The sequence below is a fragment of the Microcaecilia unicolor genome, chromosome 10 (genome assembly GCF_901765095.1).
Source record: "Microcaecilia unicolor chromosome 10, aMicUni1.1, whole genome shotgun sequence".
NCBI classification, from domain to species: domain Eukaryota; kingdom Metazoa; phylum Chordata; class Amphibia; order Gymnophiona; family Siphonopidae; genus Microcaecilia; species Microcaecilia unicolor.
In genome coordinates this window covers 1,628,171-1,651,450 of record NC_044040.1, presented here as the reverse complement: position 1 = coordinate 1,651,450, position 23,280 = coordinate 1,628,171, and the positions used below count along the sequence as shown (strand labels likewise).

The window sequence follows — 23,280 nt, the reverse complement described above, 5'->3', positions numbered from 1 at the left end:
TATATTAAACATTGATCATAGAGAGCTTCATAAAACCAAGAATACATAGCTTTTTGACCAATACAAGTACAAGACCTATTATGGATCCAACTTCTCCTTCCTAGGCAGCCAACTCTGGAATGCCCTCCCCAGATCTATCCGATCAATCTATAACTACCTACCCTTCCGGAAAGCACTAGAAACCCATTTATTCAAGCAAGCCTATCCAAATGACCCAGAGTAATCTTATGAACCATCTACCTTCTACTACTACTACTACTACTATTTAGCATTTCTATAGCGCTACAAGGCTTACGCAGCGCTGCACAAACATAGAAGAAAGACAGTCCCTGCTCAAAGAGCTTATAATCTAATAGACAAAAAATAAAGTAAGCAAATCAAATCAATTAATGTGTACAGGAAGGAGGAGAGGAGGTTACAAGTGGTTACAAGTCAAAAGCAATGTTGGTGGGCTTTCAGTCTAGATTTAAAGGTGGCCAAGGATGGGGCAAGACGTAGGGGCTCAGGAAGTTTATTCCAGGCGTAGGGTGCAGCGAGACATTGTCCCAGACTATATCTCCCACCTTACTCCCCTCTCCATTGCCTAACTATTCCTACTCATTTCTTCAATTTCTGGTACCTACTCATCTCTTCTATTATTCTGGTAAACTTAACTTTTACCCTCTCTAACAATATTTTTGTATTCCTATTACTATGTAAGCCGCGTTGAGCCTGCTTTGAGTGGGAAAGCGCAGGATACAAATGTAATAAATAAATAATACATACATATTTTCTTTACAGATTTATATGTAAAACTCTATGTTATTAACATTGCTTCACAAAAACGAGTGTTTAAAAAGAAAACAAGAGTGTGCAGGCATGATCGAGAGCCGTCCTTCAATGAAACATTCCGATTTAATGTGAGTCCAGCTGGACATTCTCTTCAGGTAATTCTTTTTGATTCATTTTCTTATTGATCCTAACGGGGACAATAATCGAACTGCTGCATCGCTGCAAGCACTATGGCACTGTCTATCTGGGGCTTTGCATCAATAATTCAAAGAAACTTATGTGTCAAGTTTTGCCTATTGCTGAGGATACAAACTAGCAGAAGTATTTGTGGCAACTTTATGAATGAGGGAAATTTGCAATCTCTATCCCATGTGTTCTATTAAAAACGAGCATGGAAAGCGCTGTTATAGAATAAGGACAGTATGCATACACAGATTAATATCATAATTGGAGTTAATTGATCACACAACTGCCCTTAGTTGCTACTCAATAACCTGGGCATGTAAATTCAAGTGTGTACATCTTCAAAGGGTGCATTGATGTGGGAGGGGCATGGGTGAGTCAGGAGTATGTGTGTACAGGTGACAGAATACCTTCATTTATATGCATATTTGGCTCTTTGAGGCACCCTACATAGAATCTACCTCAACTTATGTATTTACAATATTTATATTCCGCACAAGCCAATTATATGATCTTTTCCTCCCACTGACCTTGACTCGTAACAGTAGCACTGCAAATTAGTGTTATGGGGTCAACGGTACCAATTTGAACTCAGAACATCAATGAGCAGGAGCAATAGCGGATAATTCCTGCTCCCATTGGATCAGAAGGGACCCCTGGTAAGAGCTTTGAAGTGGGATCGAGCGATAGAGGTTTTCTGCCAGTTAGTGCCCATTGAATGAGGTCTTGATGTCAGGGGATGTTAAGGAGAGTCTTGAGGTTAGGTTGTGTGGTTGGGGGGGTCTTGATGTTGAGGGGAGCTGAACAGAGGGTATTGATGTGTGAGGGGTGTCTGGAGGTGGAGAATTGAAATTGGAGGGGGGGGGGGAAGTAGGGGGTGCTGGCTTTGGCATTTATACAGGTCCCTTCAAGCTGGCATTTGTGCATGCCTGAAGGCAGGTGTAAGTCCAACATACAAACCTTTAAAATGGGTTTTCAACATACCCAATCCATGCCCTATCCATGCCTTCTTAAAATCTGGATGTGGTGCAGATCTCTATGTGTAAAATCACTATTTGCATGTATGAATACGGTCATTTACATGTGGAAATGCTTCTGAAAGATTTTATAAGTGGCAGCTCCATGTTGGTGCCATGAGGCCTCATGAGAGGGACCTATTCTGTAATGGCATCTGGGTGGCAGGGATCCATTATGGAAGACCAGTGTAACCCAGTATTGGTGTGCCTAAGATTTGGGTGCCTGTGGTTACACCAGCCGTGGAACTGCCTAGAAGCATCAGGGACATGTGTAACTTACAGTTTTCTGTAACTTTGCACATAAGTGGGACCGTACCTATGTCTCACCCATGTTCCGCCCTTGTACAACTACACGTTCCGTGAGTTAAGCGGGGAGTTGCAGAAATGTGCTTAGCTGCTCTTCTAACACATGTCCTACTGGTTCTGTTCCAAACATTTCCACACACAATGTTACTGCCCATTTAGGGGATGATTTTCAGCCCACAGCAGTACGTGATTTAAAAGCTGATCCCAGCCTCCCAGCATTGAATATCCAGGTAGGACCGCTGACCCAGACGTTTACCGGGCACCAGCCAGTATTCAGACCGGTGTTCACTTAACTCAGAACATTAACCCCCCCCCCCCCCCCCGTTTACTAAGCCACACAGCAATGCCAACACAGCCCACTCAAAGTGAATGGATTATGTTGGCATTAGCACAAAGCACGGGGGGAGGGGGGTAAGTTAGGACAGTGGGTTATCACTACTAGCCAGTTAAGTTATGACTCCACCCAAACTCTGTACCCAGACTGCCCCTAACTTTGACGGTTAGAAAACATCTGGTTAGTACAGATATTCAGCAGTGATAACCTGGTGAAATGCCGCTGAATATCACCGGCTGGCCAGTTCAGCACTGTTCCCTCTGAGCTGAGTGGCTGGCCTCCACCTACAGTCCTGCCAGTGAAGGGTGCTGTTTCACTATCATGTTTTCAATAGTTCTGCAAGACTCCAGGGAACCTGCCTGTCCCTAGAGATTGATAACACAATATTACAATATTGATGCAACGCCCCCCTGCTGGAGGACTCCTGCTCAGCTTAGAGGGATCAGTGTAGCTGAGCAGGGTTTAACTTAGTGTGCATATGGTAGTAACTGATCCTTACTACTAATGTGAAGTTCTTTAGCATTATTTTGGTTCGGAATAGAAACACCGTCTTTGTTTATTAGAAATTCACAATCCGATCTTGACAACCAACAAGAGTTACAAAAACTACATAAGAACTGACCTGTTTTTCTTCCCAGATTTTACTTGTCTCTGATGGAGGAAAGTTTATGAAGAAGACACTGATTGGTGAAGCTTATATCTGGCTTGACAAAGTTGACCTAAGGAAAAGAACCGTGAGCTGGCACAAACTGTTGGTCACTTCCACTCAAACACATTGAAGAGTCGGAACCTGCAAATGGCACAAAATTTCCAGGAGGCTGCTGTGAGCAGAATCTGCCATACACTACACTTTTATATCATGTCCTAGATAGACTTGGGGAAGAAATATCAGACAAACAGGCTCCAGGCTACACAAAACACTTAACCAAGGGCTCATTAACCCTGTCTTGGAGCAGATAGGCAACATGTAATCAGAAGTGTGGATATGTCTATGGAGAGAGAGGTTTAAGACAGGGACATGTTGGATTTGGTTAACCGATGAGGAGATAAACTCATTGGTCTGCTGGATGGAGCTGCCACTGGATGTCACAGCTCTGAAATAGTACTTTGGTTTTCTGTGGAAGGTGTGGGGGATAATTTTATGGAGCATCAAAGGGCGGAAGTTAGTTTAGAAATGTCACTTTTCCAAGAAGTAAGGTTTCCTCCTGTGGACCTTCCTAACTGGTAATTATGTATGTTGGGTTTGTGCCAGAGAATACAACGCGAACGTGCTAGAATGGAGAATTTTCTCTGAAGGTACAGTTCATTATAGAGGTTCAAAAGGTCTGATTTGTATTTTGTGTATTTATCACTGTTTTGAAACACGTGTGTGATATAGAAAAAAGCACAGGCACGGTCTCTCGGAAAAGAGTTTGATTACTTACGGAGAATATAAGTGCAAAAAAAAAGTCCGATGACGAGAACTGCATTGTAAAACAAATACAGGATACAGCACAGAGGATAGCTGAGTTCACCTTGCCTTTTAATCATTACAATACAAGCCCATAACCAGTTCCTGGAGGTTTGAAAACTGGGCTCAGTATTACAATGCCCAATGCCAGCCACACACACGAGCCTTATCACAGTGTTTCCATGTAGAGCATGACATGTGCAGTCCTTCAGATCCATCAAATTAATTAGCAAAGACAAGGGGGTCTCTCTCTCTCTCATGAGCTGACAGATTGACTGAGAAAGACTCTTCACCTTAAGGAGTGACAACAACCTCTAAATCTGTGCATTGATCCATTAAAGGTAGTACACAGCAGTTCCCTCTTAGAAACTCAGGTGACTGATTGAGCTTAGTGTAAGTGGTTTGTTAATTTTCAAGAAATGTAAAATATATAAATAGTCTTAATATGTGATATTGTGCGGAGGAAGCTCCACAGCAAAAAGAAAAAAAATAACATTTGAGGTTTAAATACATTTGCACAAAGGTGGATTGTTTAGTTATGACTGATTTTCCCAACAGACTACCTAATTTTTTTTTTTTTATTCACAAAGTCTAATTCTACCTGCTCTTAGCAGCAGAAACAGATGGGATGTGCAATCTTCTTAAAAGACAGTGGCAGATTTTCTTTTTCCATGCTAAGATTTATTCTTGAGTCGGCAGGCAAAGCTGCTAGTTGCCATGGAAATTTCCAGCAGGAACAGGAAGACTAGGGAACCTATAATCATCTTGGGACAGGTAGACTTTAGGTTGACACAAAAAGCATGGCTAGTTTGCAGCCCAGAGTCCCAGAAAAAGGTCTGTTTTGTTTGTGGCACTGAAGCGAGTGAGTAAGTGGTTTCTGGCCCTTAGATTCAGTTTTTCTTCTTTTGGAAAGGAAATTCTAAAGAGGATTTAAGCACTTAGCTTACAAATGACTGTATAATACAAACCTGCCGGTGGCTAGCGGGGTTCAGTCCTTGCTGCTGGTGGAATGGCTGCATCAGTACCTCATGTGCTACTGTCCATCCAGAGGTTGCCCTGATGCCTGTGAACAGTGCCAACTATGTTTTGAACCAAATGTGGATGTCCTATGTGAGTGATTCTATGCAATGCAGGTAAATCCAAGTTACTTTCTCTGAGAAAGGAACGTTGCAGTATTTTTGCTTTTCATCACTTGCCTTTTACATGCTTTCATTTCTGTCTTTTCAGAGAAATCTTTACTGTAATTTCCTCAAAATTCCTTCTTTACTTTACGTCTTAAATATTTTATTATATATATATTTTTTATATGGTAAAGGCAAAACACATTCAGTTTTTCATACCTCTGCTGGACCAGTAGAATCTGGAATAATCATGTTTGCTTTGAGGCCTTGGACAATGGAAACAAACCAAAGCTAACAGAAGCACAGTGAGTGGGTGTTTACGGACGCCAAAGACATCTTGGGATAGATTTTCAAAAGCTACGCTGGCACGTTTTACCCACCTGTTTTCGAACATGTGGTATCCGTGCACCTTGGATTCAATAAATGTGTACACGCAGCTCCCGTGTTGCAAATTAAAAGGATCAGAGGTGTGCTTCAGAGCACGCACGCTATGACGACTTCAATGCGCAGGTGTAGTTTGCAGGCACATCTTTGAAATTCTCTCTACAGCAGCCGAAGTACGCCTGCGTTCTCCGGAGGCTAACCTCCAGCTTCGCGATAGCTCTGTTGTTAGGCCTGTAAGTGATACCCAAACCTTTGAAAATGTAGCCCGTGGCGGATTCTGGTGAACAGTGAGACGTGTCGCGTGCTTCTGAGGCAGGAGAGTTTCCATGGTGAATAAGATGAGCAGTTATGACTGTGATTTTAAAGAAAAGGTGACCCTTCGCTAAGGTCACCCAGTAACGCAGAAGAGAGGAAAAAGTACAGCTGCACCTCTGGCCACACTTTGCCCTGACCTCTGTTACTAGATCGTGTCTAGCTGGACAGGGGCTGATGGTGTAATTATTGTATAATAATTGAGATGATAAGCAAAGTTACTGTTATAAGCTTGACAGATACTTTTATCACAAAACATTTTTAAACTTCAGAATCTATGTTAAAGATGTTACCACTATACATATATAAATATATATAGGTATATGTATATATAGATATAGACGTGTATATATATATATATACATATATTCATAGATATCAATATTTAATTGTATATTTTCCTCATATCGTTATTAGAAATATATTTTGAGTCTTTTAATTTCATTGTATCATTTTAAAGCATCCTAAATTTTGTCATCAACAGAACGCAGGGGTTGTGCTTACGGGCTAGAGAGGTCCGGTCCAGCTGCACCAGAACTGTCTGATGTAACAGGGTGACCGAAGCAGGTTGAAACTAAGGTGCAGAGAGTATGGTTTACAGTTTGTCACCTGCTGTTTGCACCTTTTCTCTATACTTCAGATAAATGCCCTGGAGAATTCAGGCTACAGAGCAAGACAACCGTTTCCTTAGGGCTCCTTTTACAAAGGCGTGATAGCGTTTTATAGCGTGCACTAAATGTTAGACACCCCTATATAACCCTATGGGCATCTCTAATGTTTAGCGTGTGCAAAAAAAATGCTAGTGTGCTTTTATAAAAGACCCCCCCCCACCCCAGTTTGTTACTCTATAAATAAATGTTCTTTTGTTTTTTTAATATGAGGGAGGTAGCAATGATTCAGCCTTCTTCAGCCATTCAGCATGTGAATGTCAGTTACTTCCATAGTTATATCTGCATAATTGTCAGTGATGTGCTCAGGTGCTCAATCACCAATGGCTGAATAGCGTATGTGGTGTCATCCAATCTGTAAAGAAAAACCAGTCATTGAAAATAAAATGCCAAAAAAAAAAAAGCCAGCTGAGAATAGTCCCTTAAAGTATGTCGATGTTTCCGCATTGAACACTGCATGCATTGACGCATTGACTAGTTGGTTGTTTGTATTCTGTTCAGTTTTTTTCCACTTCTTTTTCTTATAATTTTTATGTTTTTGCTTCCAAGTCCTCTTACCAAACATCTGGCATTGAGAAAGTTGTAAAAATTGAAACAAATCTGACAATTGTATAAAGAAATGCTTGTAAATCTCTTGGTTCCACTCTATGTAAAAATCCACGTTAAGGTTTTGTGATTGTACACAGGATGTATCTTGAAAGCTTCCTGCTAATTGTGCTGTATAAAAGGCTGATCCCCATCTAGCTAATAAATACCGACTCGATCCGCCTCTCTTTTCTTTGCTGCTTGTGATTTACTGACTTTGGGATTTGATGGTACCTTGTATTCCCCCCCCCCCCCCCCCTTTCTGTCATTGATAGACTTCTTATCTATTACAATAATCCTGTGCACTACAAATAAAATAGAAAAATAATCTGCATTGAGCAGCTAGTGTGAAGTTTAATGAGTAGGAGAAGGAAGACTGCGCTCCTATATACAACACCAGGAATTTCAGGGTTTCCTCCATCATGCCAGGAACAAAATGACACAAAGCAATGTGCAACGGCGGATTTCAGGGTTTCCTCCGTCACGCCAGGCACAAAATGACACAAAACAATGTGCAACGGCAGAATTTCAGGGTTTCCTCCGTCACACCAGGCACAAAATGACACAAAACAATGTGCAACGGCAGAATTTCAGGGTTTCCTCCTTCACGCCAGGCACAAAATGACACAAAACAATGTGCAACGGCGGAATTTCAGGGTTTCCTCCGTCACGCCAGGCACAAAATGACACATAATGTGCAACGGCGGAATTTCAGGGTTTCCTCCTTCACGTCAGGCACAAAATAATGTGCAACGGCGGAATTTCAGGGTTTCTTCCATCACGCCAGGCACAAAATGACACAAAATAATGTGCAAGGCCTAAATAGGACAGTATGCAACTTTGTAAGTCTGAGTACTTTGAAAATACACCTCTATGCCTACTATTTATTAGGGTCATGCATTCCTTTCAAATAACAAAGGACATGTCAATCGCATATCCCACGTCATTTCATGTCATCAGCAAATAAAAAGAAAATGTGTTTTTTTGTGTGCTGTTCATAGGGCACACCTCTTTCACGAGCGCACACAATATTTTTTTTTTCTTGTTACATTTGTACGCTGCGCTTTCCCACTCATGGCAGGCTCAATGTGGCTTACATGGGGCAATGGAGGGTTAAGTGACTTGCCCAGACTCACAAGGAGCTACCTGTGCCTGAAGTGGGAATTGAACTCAGTTCCCCAGGACCAAAGTCCACCACCCTAACCACTAGGCCACTCCTCGGCATGTAGCGAAGGGGGTGTGGAGCTGTATTAGTCCCTCCTTCTAGACACCAGTCTCTATCAACAATGGCTATATATAAGGGGTTCTCAAGGAACATGTGGAGGGGAAAGGGACAATCAAGTTTTGATTAGGACGTCCTCACAAAAAGTCCCGATGCAGAGGCGTGGAAATCCATATTTTCAAAACAAGATGGACGTCCATCTTTCATTTCGATAATGTGGTGAGGGATGTCCAAATCCTGAAATTTGGTCGTCCTTAGAGATGGTCGTCCCTAGACATAGATGCTTCTGATTTTCGGAGAATTTCGAAACCAAACCATGGCTTGCATTTGGTCGTGAGAGGAGCCAGCATTTGTAGTGCACTGGTCCCCCTGACATGCCAGGACACCAACCGGGCACCCTAGGGGGCACTGCAGTGGACCTCATAAATTGCTCCCAGGTACATAGCTCCCTTACTTTGTGTGCTGAGACCCCAACCCTCCCCCCCTCAAAACCCACTGCCCCCAACTGTACACCACTACCATAGCCCTTATGGGTGAAGGGGGCACCTAGATGTGGGTACAGTGAGTTTGTGGTGGGTTTTGGAGGGCTTGCTGTTTCCTCCACAAATGTAGCAGGTGGGTGGGGGGAGTATGGGCCTCAGTCCGCCTGCCTGAAGTGCACTGCACCCACTAAAACTGCTCCAGGGACCTGCATACTGCTGTGATGCACCCGAGTATGACATCTGAAGCTGGCAATCAATATTTTTAAAGATATTTTTTGAGGGTGGGAGGGGGTTAGTGACTACTGGGGGAGTAAGAGGAGGTCATCCCTGATTCCCTCTGGTGGTCATCTGGTCATTTCGGGCACCTTTTTGTGCCTTGGTTGTAAGAAAAACACGACCAGGTGAAAACATCCAAGTGTTCGTCAAGGACATCCTTTTTTTTCGATTATGGGTCAAGGACATCCAGGTGTTAGGCACGCCCAAGTCCCGCCTTCACTACGCCTCCAACTCGCTTCCTTGAACTTTGGCTGTCCCTGCGACGAAAAGCAGTTGGGGATGTCCAAAATCAGTTTTCGATTATACCGATTTGGACGACCCTGGGAGAAGGACGTCCATCTTCCGATTTATGTCAAAAGATGGGCGTCCTTCTCTATCGAAAATGAGCCCAATAGCCAGTCAGTTTTTTCCAGATACCAATAATAAATATACATGAGATAGATTTGCATTGAATAGAGATACTGCATGCAAATTTAACTCATGTATATTTATTGTGGATATCCTAAAAACCTAACTGGCTAGGTGTGTCCCAAAGAAACCTCTGATCTATATACAAGAAACCAACTGACAAATGAAGGTACCTCCACAAATCTAACTTCCACCCTTCACATATAAAAAAAAAGTCCATTATATACGGCCAAGCCACATAAGTACATAAGTAATGCCATACTGGGAAAAGACCAAGGGTCCATCGAGCCCAGCATCTTGTCCACGACAGCGGCCAATCCAGGCCAAGGGCACCTGGCAAGCTTCCCAAACGTACATGTTACCATTTTGTTGGCTCTGACCCGAGAGACAGAGATAACTCCTCAAAATCCTGACAGAATCCTGCAAACAAAAAAGCTACCCCAAAATAATCTCCAAGAAGATGCCTCTTAAAATAAAGCACCCAGAGAAAACCCATTGTTGTACAAAGAAAAGAAAACCACTGAGAGAAAGACCCACCCTTGTAGCGACATAAAATGCAGAGTTGGAAAAACTGAGAAGAATGATAAAAGATCTACAGCCACTACTCCAGGAGGATGGATTCCCAACTCCACCATTGCTGGCCTTCCACCAACCACCTGATCGGAAGCAAAATTTAGTGGAAAAACAAGCTTCCAATAGAATCTTCGAAAGAAGAGAGTGACACACGTCCCTGCAATTATCAAGCTGCAAACTGTGCCAACACATTTCTCAGGACCCCACAGTCACTCACACTCATCCAGCATAAAGAGGATATTCAGTGAGGGTAGCTGGTTACCTCCCGCTGAATATTGGCGGATAGACGGTTAAGCACTGTTTAACAGGTCTGCAGCCATTTCGACTGGTTAAATAACGCTGAATGTCGTGCGGCATGTGCTTTTTGAAAAGATTGTGCATTGCTCTTCATGACAGAATGAAAAAAAAAACACTCTCAGAAATGAGATGAAATGAAAACTTCATGGTTGCCCATCCCTACAGTTTGTACAGTCTGTTTCTCTGCTTTACTTTTCTATTGTTTAATACATTCCTAAAATCACCGCTTCCTCTGCTAAGGCCCCAATGCTACTGCTCTCCTCCCACTGCTGATCAGGCCCCTGACCCCACTACCAGCTCCCCCCCACTCAGGGGCATCCGTCTCTCAAGCCCACTGGCAGGGACCTCCCTCCCCCCAGGGCCTTAAAAAAAATCTCTCTCAGTATCTTCTAATAATACCCATATCATAGGGTATTACAAATGTATTAGGGTAAGGCAGCCTGTACTAGTGCTTTTTAAGGCATGTTAAGGGACAATTAATACTGGTTAATGCTCTAACACAGCTTGATACCTTCCTCCATTAATCAGGCAAGGGCTTCTCCTGTCTGGTTAAAATCACTTTGAATATTGTTTCCTTTATAAATATACCAGGAGACATTTCAGTTCACAGCACCCAGCGGAAACATTCACTTTCTTCTGTATGACCTGATGCTCCAAATGCTTCCCAGGCATTTTCATTTTTTATGTTATGTATTGTGAAAATGATGAGGCTATTGTGATGATGATGATGCTCCCACCTCAGGATCCCAGGTCCCTCTTTCACTCAGGGTGAGCTGGTTCTCAGTATGCAGATTTATGCAAATTAATCTACCACCCTTTTCTGCTCAGGGTGACCTGCTTCTCAAAAAGCAAACCCAGTCAGGTTTCACCAATCAGGCTATTTTCATACACAACTTTATTCCAGCCTCTGGGGCACCCTTCTTTTAGCTTAAAACACTTTCACAAGCTACAAGCTTCAACAGTTCTTCCAGCTTAACCATTTCTTTTCTTTCTACTCAGTGCAATCTTCCCTTTCAAACATTTCTTCTTGCACAGTTCAGTTCAATATCCCTGGATTTCTTCCCCCTGAGCCCTCTCACACAGGCATTTGGGCTCAGTACTAACTCAGTCCCTGGACACACAGTCCCTCCTTGTAGCACCCAGCTCTAGACACACAGTCTCTTCCTCTGGGCCACAGAGTACCTCTTCACTGTTCTAGACACAGTCCTTTCATCTGACACACACAGTACCTCTTCACTGTTCTAGACACAGTCTTTTCACCACCAGGCCATAGGGCTCAGCCAGCACTTCTCATGGGGATCCCTCTGCTTCAGTTACCAGCCTTCTTTCTCAGCTGCCAGCCAGGGTTGCCAGGTGGAAATTTTTTTTCCAGCCCAATCCAGCCCAAAAAACAGCCCAAAACCCGCCCAAACACAAACCCCGCCCCTGACACCCCCACCCCCGCGTCATCACCCCCGCCCCCGCCGTCATCAACCCCGCCCCCGCCGTCACCGGCCCCGCCTCCCACGTCATCGGCCCCGCCTCCCCGTCATCGGCCCCGCCTCCCACGTCATCGGCCCCGCCTCCCCGTCATCGGCCCCGCCTCCCACGTCACTAACCCTGCCCAAAACGTCACTAACCCCGCCCAAAAAACGTCACTAACCCCGCCCCCCCGCGGCCGAAAAAACCGCCCTGAAGCCCAAAAACAGCCCAAAAAACCGCAACCCGCCGCGGGCAAAAATTTCCCGCGGCGGGTCGCGGAAAACCGCCCAATTGGGCGGTAAAACCGCCCACCTGGCAACACTGCTGCCAGCTCTCCTTCTTCCTCTCTTCCTAACTCAGGAGGAGTATAAGTAGTTAATAGCCAAACAGGACCCAGCTCATAACCTGCTGCACCTGTTTCTATCCCCAGGACTCTCCTCGGTCCTAGCGACCTCCAGCTATACCTCCCCTTACTGGCTCCCTTCAGCCCCTCACCCAGCCCTTTTCCCTGGACATTCTAGGGGAACTACGCCCTCTAGGGGCCTAACCAGGGTATGACAGCCTCTTCCTTCTTACAGTACTGTATTTATAACTTGCCTTTTCTAAAGCGAAGCCATAGCTTAGAGAAGCTGGCAAACAGCACTAGGAATATTACAAAAAGAAAATGGTATTACAAAATTACAATTTTTGAATTAAATATTTATGAGAAAAGATATATCTTTAATTCTTCATTTCTACAGCCACAAGACAACTTCAGAGTACTGTTAAAGGGGTTAGACGGTTTCCTAAAGGACAAGTCCATAAACCGCTACTAAATGGACTTGGAAAAAATCCACAGTTCCAGGAATAACATGTATAGAATGTTTGTACGTTTGGGAAGCTCGCCAGGTGCCCTTGGCCTGGATTGGCCGCTGTCGTGGACAGGATGCTGGGCTCGATGGACCCTTGGTCTTTTCCCAGTGAGGCATTACTTATGTACTTATGTTATATTAAGCACCAACACCCAAACCTTTCCTATACCTGTGTGTAACATAGCAATATTTAAATAAATAAATATGAACCAAATCAGAAGCAAAGCAAATCTCCTCTGAATGACAGAAACTAACACAAAGACCAGTACAGAAAATCCTATTACAGAACCCTCTTAAGGTCTGATTTCAAGGGATGAGCACAGCAGCGCTGCAAATCAAATGTTTCTAAACGTGAGGCTGTGCTGCCCCCATGCGCTTTAATCTAAATCTGCAACTGAAAAAAGCACTTCGGCTGATTGTAAGTTGTATATCTCTGTTGGTCTTGCCGTGCTCAGCGGGGCACTCTCAAACACCTTATTTTTGACTGGCAGAGACCGTATAAGTCTGCCCAGCATCATCCCTGCCTCCCAACCACCAGTCCCACCTCCCACCACCGGCTCTGGCACAGACTGTATAAGTCTGCCCAGCACTATCCCCGCCTCCCACCACCGGCTCTGGCACAGACCGTAGAAGTCTGCCCAGCACCATCCCCACCTCCCAACCACCAGCCCTGCTTTAGACCACCAGACCTACTTTAGAGATGCATGTTGAGAAGCTTTTAATTCTGTCCCCCCCCCCTTTTTTTTACACCCTTCCCCTCCTTCACGCTTTTATGTAATTTGTTTACTGTTGTATTGACTTGTTCACTGTAATACTGTTTTAAAACAATAAAAATACTAAGAATATAAATTAATGACTAATCATCCTTTGTACTGCACACATTAAATCCCTAGTGGACTCACAATCTAAGCATTATTTCTTTTATAGCTGGGGCAATGGAGGGCTAAGTGATTTGCCCAGGGTCACAAGAAGACCTAGTGGGAATTGAATTCAGTTCCACAGGAATGCAGTCCACTGCACTAACCATTAGGCTACTCCTCCACTCTACAAACCTTGCTGGAGTAACCTGTGCTATCCTTTAGTGCAGTGCTTCACTCCTGATTCTCCCTTGTTAATCTTATTCCTGATGCGGTAAGAATTTTTAGCATTGGAAAATAATTAGCAATGAGACTACTACTACTACTACTTAACATTTCTAGAGCGCTACTAGGGTTACGCAGCACTGTACAATTTAACAAAGAGAGACAGTCCCTGCTCAAAGAGCTTACAATCTAATAGACAAGTGAACGGTCGGTCCGATAGGGGCAGTCAAATTGGGGCAGTCTGGAGTCACTGAACGGTAAGGGTTAGGTGCCGAACGCAGCATTGAAGAGGTGGGCTTTAAGCAAAGACTTGAAGACTACTGTGTTAAAAGGTGAACACTCATTATAGAATTCACTTCCAGCTTGAACTGCTTTTAAATATGCGGGTAGCTTCATTCAGGTACAAGTGTACCGATAATCAAGGGATTGATTCACCAGTAGCCAGTGAACATATAACTCCCTTATCCATAGATTTTTGCCCATTGAACAGCCTGACACTATCCACATAGTGAAGGGGTTGGGGGAGAGCAGACTAAGAAGAGACGCCAGGAAATTACCAAGATAGCGGATGCAAATGACACAAATAATAGAGGCAGAAGTGGCATAGCCAGATCTGAATTTTTGGGTGGGCCCAGAGCTAATATGGGTGAGCACTGCGTATATAGGTATGTGCAGTGTTTCTTGGGATACTACAAAATAAGGCCTTAGAATGCACTTGGTAATGGATTTCTCTGCCCAGTAGCTGCCCTGCATCAGCATAAACCACATATATACTTAAAAGAGAAAATAAACGATAAATATAGTTATGTTAGCCCATATCTTAAAACTTGACCAGATATGTCTTTTATAATGGCAAACATCTCAACACATGTGACAAGATCCTGCAATATAATTACAGCAATGGCATATACCCTTCAAACTTTGCTTTATAACAAATGTAAATGCCTGATTAAGCAAAACAGGTAAATACATTTTTTTTCAGAAATGTTAATCTTTGTTTATTCCTCAACACATCAAAAACCGCATGAAGCAAAGCCTCATATTTCTCACTCATGAAATAAGAAAAGTCCTACTGTCGACATCAAGATTTTTTTTCCACCTACAGCATACAGAACATAGCTAGAATGTTTCCTCTTACAGCTTTCCATAGAAAACATGTATTCAAATTGTGGTACACCTCAATAATAGCAACGCAAAATCCTTTCACTGCCAGGTAGCCTGTATCACAAACCTCCGACATGCTCCCGTGAACTTTGGTTGTCCCTGCGATGGAAAGCAGTTGGGGATGCCCAAAATCGGCTTTCGATTATACCGATTTGGGTGACCCTGTGAGAAGGACGCCCATCTTCCAATTTGTGTCAAAAGATGGGCATCCTTCTCTTTCGAAAATGAGCCTGATAGCCTTCAAGATCTGCTCTCTGACATACAGAATAATCTTCGGCTTATCACCGGGCTACGTGGTGATCAATCTAATAGACCTACCAACCTAGAACAAAAATAAATCAGCGAGATCTTACCTAATCCCCCACTTCTCAAGAAGTAAAGACATTAAATACAAATTGACTTTATGCTTCCAGCTTCTCCTATGTCTTTGGAACTCACTACCAAAAGACCTAAAACTTAAGGACAATTACCTAATCTTCCAAAAACATCTGAAGGCCCACTTTTTTAGGATGTTCATCCCCACTGAACCAACAAAATCCATCCAGTTCTCCGTATTACATCACTAATAAACATACCAGTGGACAGAAAAGGCACAAGCTTCCGTTGCTCAGCTCACCACAATCACATAACGTGTCTACCTGAAACTAAATCAAAACCCATTAACCTGTCATTATCAAGCTAATCTCATTGGTCTATACAAATTCTACCCTGTTTATTCAAACTACTTTGAATCTAATACAGACTCTCACTATTGCACATAAATTGTAACCTTGTTCGATACAATCTGTAACAAATGTACTCCAGTATTATATAAGCCACATTGAACCTACCAATAGGCAAGAAAATAAATAAATAATTACAATTTACATGCACAAATCACTAAGCACTGCCTCAATTCTAAAGTGTGCAGTTCAAAAGGGGGTTGGGCGTTCCAAAATTTACACACATAGTTACTGCGTGTAAATCTACAAGCCATGATTTATGCCAGGTTTTCGTTAATGTAAATGGGTGCACATAGATTTAGACACTATAGTATCAATGAAGCATATTCTATATACCATGCCTAAATCATGTAGAATACGCTTAGTCGAAAATGTGTTCTGTGTGGATTTTTTAGGTACGATATATAGAATCCGGCCCTTAGTTTGTCTAGTGTTTGAGTTGGTCCTGTTTTTTTGGTGCACCAACATTTCTTTATGTGATCTAGAAATATGGGAAGAACATCACGCTTTACACATGAAATACCCTAAACATTCAAATTGCATGTTTATAATGAAAATCCTAATAGTTTTGACTGGTTCTATGACATTTAAATGGATACCTTTTGCATTGGACGTATGGTGACAGTCTTCATATAGCCTACCTGCTAAGTATCTCATCACACAACTGTTGGATTATTTGTAGTAAATAATTAGCAGATTTTAGTACACACAGCTTCAGCTTTAGAAATGTTAATTTCTTTCTTCATCTCTCTCTCATTCACCCCTGAATAATTCACTGCTGAGTCACTTTAAAGTTGAAGTAACAAAACATCTGTTTACTCACAGTTTGTAGTTAGATTATAATCAGACAGGCTTATATATACATATTACTATACATTTGTATTATCAGCTCCTTCCATGTGCTTAGATGGTAATGGATGCTCACACCACCATAGATCCTCTCAGGTTAGGAGAGATCATGAGCTCCATGTGCTCCATGTGCTGCATCTGCTGTGTCTGCTGTGTCTATCCCCCACAGGAAGTTGCATAGCTGTGTGACCTCTCTAAGTAATTCACATCAGAGGTCACAGAGTAATCACAGAGAAATAATAGGTGACAGGCAATGCATGTAAAATACAATTACATTCCAACAAACCCCTTCTCATGCATAACTGTCATGCAATTATTTATTCATACAAAGTCCAAGCTTTATACGCAGATTCACAAAATGTTCTCTGGGTAACGGTTTGGTCATGATGTCAGCTGTCATCTCACTGGTGTGACAATAATGTAGACTGATGACCCCTTCTTTCGCCAACTCTCGCACGTTGTGGTATTTCGTTGCGATGTGCTTGGTGCGTGACTGAACCTTGTCATTCTGTGACAGTCGGATGCAGCTCTGATTATCTTCCATTATCTGGATTGGTCTCTTTTCAGCTATTCCAAAATCCAGCAAAAGTTTTTCAATCCACATCAGTTCTCTGCACGCTTCCGATACGGCCACGTATTCAGCTTCTGTAGAAGACAAACTCACAATACTTTGTTTATGACTGGCCCATGAAATTTGTACATTTCCATACATAAACACATATCCACTTGTGGACTTATAATCAGAATGATCCCCTGCCCAATCTGAATCACAGTAACATATTAGTTTTGGATTACTATTGGCTGAAATCTTTAATTTACAATCAATGGTACCTTTTAAATACCTTACCATCCTTTTAACTGCAGTCCAATCTGATTTGGTAGGTGAGCTGACCCTTCTGCTCAAAATTCCTACTGCATTTGCTATATCAGCCCTGTATGTGGTAGCTAGATATAAAAGCTTACCTATGGCTGATCTATATTGGATGTTATCTGGTAAAGGTTCTCTTACTGTTTCATCCTTCAGAAAATCAGTGATCATGGGAGTGCTTACAACTTGGGCATCTTGCATACCTAAACTTTCAATAAGCTCATTTATTTTCTGCTTCTGGCTTAGAAGATAAGAACCATCATTTTGTTTCTCAATTTCTATACCAAGATAGTATGACACATTACCAAGTTCTTTTATCTCAACATTGTGGTTTAAACACTTTACAATGTCCTTGTACTCTTGCTCACTTTCGCTTGCAATGAGCAGATCATCAACAAAAGCTAAAATGTATGCATATTGTCCATTTGTGCACCTAGTGTACAAGCATTTATCTGCTTCACCTTGCTTAAATTCTAAATTTGTCAATATTTCATGCAATTTATCATTCCAACATTCTGCACTTTGCTTTAATCCACAAAGACCTTTGTTTAATTTACACACTAGCTGTCTTTGTTTTGTATTTATGAAACCTGTTGGCTGTTCCATGTACAAGTCTTCAGTTATATCTCCGTGAAGAAATGCTGTTTTCACATCAATGTGGTTGACTTGCATGCCTTTTGAGACTGCAATGCTCAGAAGTGTTCTTATTGTCGTGTGTTTCACTACAGGTGCAAACACTTCATCAAAATCTTCTCCATATTTTTGAAGATATCCCTTTGCCACTAATCTGGCTTTATACCTTTCCACTTTTCCTTGTGCATTCCTTTTTAACTTGAATACCCATTTGCATCCTATAGCTTTCTTGCCAGGAGGTAATTTTGTAAGAATCCAAGTATTATTTTTATCCAATGCATCAATTTCTTCTTGTGCAGCTTTATGCCATTCAGCAGCTTCTTCTGCTGGCATTTTCTCAATCTCATCCCATGTTAAGGGCTCTTGAGCTTCTGCTGACTTTGTTAGGTAAGACAGTCTTGGGGGTGGAACACCTTTGTTTTCCCTGGATGAGCGTCTGACAACAGGTTGGTCTGACCTTTCCGCATCCTCTATATCTGAGAGTCCTTCTCCAATTGATTCCCCTTCTCCAACTGTACTGTCTTCTTCAATGATCCTTTCTGTGTCTGCTTCCTCTGCCTGTTCCTCGTTAGATACAGGTGAGTTACTTTCAGACATCTGCCTTGGTATGGCATTTATATACACTGGCATGTCTATTATGGTTCTAGTTTCATATTCTGGATGATAAGGCTCATCTGGGATAATCCAGCCTTTATCAACCCTTTTGTTTTCATCAAAATATGTAACATGTCTTATGCCAACAATGCCAGTTTTCAGATTCAAAATTCTATATCCTTTGTGTCCTGGAGCATAGCCAACTAAAATGCCCCTTTCTGTTGTGGAATCCAGCTTATGCCTTCTTTGCTTTGGTACATGAGCATATGCTGTACTTCCAAATGTTCTTATGTGTGACAGGTTTGGCTTCCTACCATGCCATGTCTCATGTGGTGTGCGCTCAGCGCCTTTAGTTGGCATTCTGTTTTGTAGGTACACTGCTGTGAGAATGGCTTCCCCCCATAGTCTTTTAGGGAGATTGCTATCTGACAGCATACATCTGGTCATTTCCACAAGTGACCTAAATTTTCTCTCTGCAACAGAATTTTGCTCTGGTGTATAAGCTACTGTTGTGATATGTTGAATGCCTTCTTGTTCTAGAAATGTGCGCATGCTTTGTGAAGTGAACTCACCACCATTGTCGGTCTGAAGAACCTTTGGTTTTCTTTCAAATTTATTGCTCACCATGGCTACGTATTTCTTCAGCATGTCTGTGACTTGACTTTTCTCTTTCAGCAAATAGGCCACACAGTATCTAGAGAAATCATCCAAGAATATTAGCACAAATCTGTTATTTCCCAATGATGGGATATTAAACGGTCCACATAAGTCACTGTGTATTAAGTCCAGCACTTTATTACTCCTATTTCCTGTGTATGCAGGAAATGAGGGTCTTACACCTTTTTGAGTAACACAGTCTATGCATTTCTCCATTTTACCAGCATCTGCACTTATCTGAATGCCGGTGGCTAGTTGCTTACTGTAAAGATCCTGGATCACCTTAAAATCACGATGTCCCAGGCGGCGGTGCCAGATTTCCAGACTACATTTACCATCATTCTTCCTTACTTGCGCCATATGTGAGGCTTCACCTGAAATGTTCAGCTTATAAACATCATTATGCATAAAAGCTTCAGCATACACTTCATCATTTTTAGAGATTGTGCACTTACTGTTTTCAAAATGAATCACAAATCCCTTCTTATCTAATGTAGATACACTAAGCATATTGCAAACTGCTTGGGGAATATACAAGACATCACTTACAGGAATTTCTTTAACTTCATTAGACACTTTGCATTTTAAGAATCCAATACCTTTTGCTTGGATCTTAGCAGTCCCTGCGTTTGCAGTTTTAAGAATACCTTCCTCTGGACACATTTCCTGAAAGAAATCCTTACAATTGGTTAAATGGCATGTGCTCCCTGAATCCAAAATCCAAGTACTTTCATTTGAATTATTATTTACCATAGTCAAAGATTTTTCTGCCATTAGAAAGCCCTTGTGTTTATCTTTGTCCTTCATACATTTCCTGGTTTGAAAATTCTTTAGTTCCATTGGCTTAGGTGAGCTAGAGGGAGTGTTTTGTGTTTCCTTACACCATTTAGATACATGTCCCTCCTTTCCACATGAGTAGCAAATCAGCTTGCCCTTGGGTGGAGTTTTCCCATAGCTCCGCCTTCCTCTGTTCTTTGCCAAGAAATTTGTTTCATTTCTCTCTGACTGACTTTGAGAACACATCTCCTCAGAATCATTTATTATGCATTCCTGCCTTAGTTTTGATGTTGTCTGTTCAAAAGATTGCCCTTCAATGGCCTCATTTACAGACCTAAAAACATCAAACTTCTTTGATAGTGAGGTAAAAAGAAATGCTCTTTTCAATGCATCACACATGGGAATTCCTGAAAGTTCTAACTTTTGAAATGTAGACATAAGATGCATAATGTGATCATTACACTTACTTTTATCCCTTAATTTGGTTTCATTCAACTCTGCCAACCAAATTGGTTGCTGCTTTGCATATGTAGTTGCATACATAGTTCTCAGTTTATATAAAATGTCCTTTGGTGTATCTTTTCCCTCCACTAATATGGCTTGTTTCTCTGAGAGAGCTTCCAAAAGCATGCACTTCACATAATAGTTTGCATTGTCCCATTCAGCCATATTTTCAGCTGTTCTGTCTTGGTCTAAGCATATATTTAATCCTTTTGCTCGAAGGAGACATATGAATCTTAGTTCCCACTGCCGATAATTAAACTCAGTTAATTTAGGCACCTTGAGAGAATAGAAAAATGGTGAATTTCTTCCCTCAGCCATTTTCTTAGCCTTCTGTCTGCTGTGTGGGGGGGGAGAGAGAGACAGACTGAATCTTTCCTTTAAAACTTAAGAGAAAAATGTGGCCTTTTTTTCTGCCTGGTAATATTTCTCTTCTTTTTCAATTCCTGGACCCTGGGCCCATAACCCTTTTGTTGGATTATTTGTAGTAAATAATTAGCAGATTTTAGTACACACAGCTTCAGCTTTAGAAATGTTAATTTCTTTCTTCATCTCTCTCTCATTCACCCCTGAATAATTCACTGCTGAGTCACTTTAAAGTTGAAGTAACAAAACATCTGTTTACTCACAGTTTGTAGTTAGATTATAATCAGACAGGCTTATATATACATATTACTATACATTTGTATTATCAGCTCCTTCCATGTGCTTAGATGGTAATGGATGCTCACACCACCATAGATCCTCTCAGGTTAGGAGAGATCATGAGCTCCATGTGCTCCATGTGCTGCATCTGCTGTGTCTGCTGTGTCTATCCCCCACAGGAAGTTGCATAGCTGTGTGACCTCTCTAAGTAATTCACATCAGAGGTCACAGAGTAATCACAGAGAAATAATAGGTGACAGGCAATGCATGTAAAATACAATTACATTCCAACAACAACTACTACCATTATTTGATCTTTCGGAAAACAAATCCTATCATTCACTCAGTGTAATGAAGATTTAGAAAAACACATGAATATGTTTCATTTGAAAAAACAACTTGAGTATCAATGTAGTAATGATTCTTTTCTACTTCAAAGAGGACATTTTGGATTTAGCTCATCTCTTTAGTATACACACGTAATCCCACTGGCTTAGAAGAACCCCTGTTGAAGGATTTGGGTGGCAAAACATGGCCCGTTTAGGGTTCAAACCATCAGAATTAGGAAATATTCAGCCTTCGGACTTTGGATGAATGAGTGACTTGCCAGCTTATTTTCGAAGGATATTGCTGGCCATCTTCCGACACAAATCGGGAGATGGCCGGCGATCTCCTGAACCCGGCCAAATCGGTATAATCAAAAGCCGATTTTGGCCGGCGCCAACTGCTTTCCATCGCGGAGCCAGCCAAACTTCAAGGGGTTCAGGACAAATATATTCCACGTATTAGAAAAAAGGGAAAAAAGACTAAACGTCAGCCGGCGTGGCTAAACAGTAAGATAAAGGAAATCATTAGAGCCAAAAAACAATCCTTCAGAAAGTGGAGAAGAGAACCAACTGAAAGTAACAGGATAGATCATAAGGAATGCCAAGCCAAATGCAAAGCGGAGATAAGGAGGGCAAAAAAGGACATTGAGAAGAAATTAGCGTTGGAAGCAAAAATACATAGTAAAAATTTTTTTAGATACATTAAAAGCAGGAAACCGGCCAAAGAGTCGGTTGGGCCGCTGGACGAAAATGGTGTTAAAGGGGCGATCAAGGAGGACAAAGCCGTAGCGGAGAAATTAAATGAATTCTTTGCTTCGGTCTTCACCGAGGAGGATTTGGGGGGGACACCGGTGCCGGAAAGAATATTTGAAGCGGGGGAGTCGGAGAAACTAAACAAATTCTCTGTAACCTTGGAGGATGTAATGGGTCAGTTCAGCAAGCTGAAGAGTAGTAAATCACCGGGACCTGATGGTATTCATCCCAGAGTATTAATAGAACTAAAAAATGAACTTGCGGAGCTACTGTTAGAAATATGCAATCTGTCCCTAAAATCGAGTGTAGTACCGGAAGACTGGAGGGTAGCCAATGTTACTCCGATTTTTAAGAAGGGTTCCAGAGGAGATCCGGGAAATTATAGACCGGTGAGTCTGACGTCGGTGCCGGGCAAGATGGTGGAGGCTATTATTAAGAATAAAATTGCAGAGCATATACAAAAACATGGACTGATGAGACAAAGTCAGCACGGATTTAGTGAAGGGAAGTCTTGCCTCACCAATCTAATGCATTTTTTTGAGGGGGTAAGCAAACATGTGGACAATGGGGAGCCGGTTGATATTGTATATCTGGATTTTCAGAAGGCGTTTGACAAAGTGCCGCACGAAAGACTCCTGAAGAAATTGCAGAGTCATGGAATCGGAGGTAGGGTATTATTATGGATTAAGAACTGGTTGAAAGATAGGAAGCAGAGAGTAGGATTGCGTGGCCAGTATTCTCAGTGGAGGAGGGTAGTTAGTGGGGTCCCGCAGGGGTCTGTGCTGGGTCCGTTGCTTTTTAATGTATTTATAAATGACCTAGAGATGGGAATAACTAGTGAGGTAATTAAATTCGCCGATGACACAAAATTATTCAGGGTCGTCAAGTCGCAGGAGGAATGTGAACGATTACAGGAGGACCTTGTGAGACTGGGAGAATGGGCGTGCAAGTGGCAGATGAAGTTCAATGTTGACAAGTGCAAAGTGATGCATGTGGGTAAGAGGAACCC

The 23,280-nt window shown here is 42.1% G+C and overlaps 1 protein-coding gene across 1 annotated transcript in view; it reads left to right on the top strand.

Moving 5' to 3' along the window:
- Positions 1 to 3,389, top strand: part of PCLO (piccolo presynaptic cytomatrix protein) — a 371,777-nt gene extending 368,388 nt beyond the window's left edge. Inside the window, exons 25-26 of the mRNA XM_030216678.1 lie at positions 781 to 926; positions 3,249 to 3,389. Of these exons, the coding sequence (XP_030072538.1) occupies positions 781 to 926; positions 3,249 to 3,389 (287 nt within the window). The remainder of the gene's footprint in view (positions 1 to 780; positions 927 to 3,248) is intronic.
- Positions 3,390 to 23,280: the final 19,891 nt, after the last annotated feature.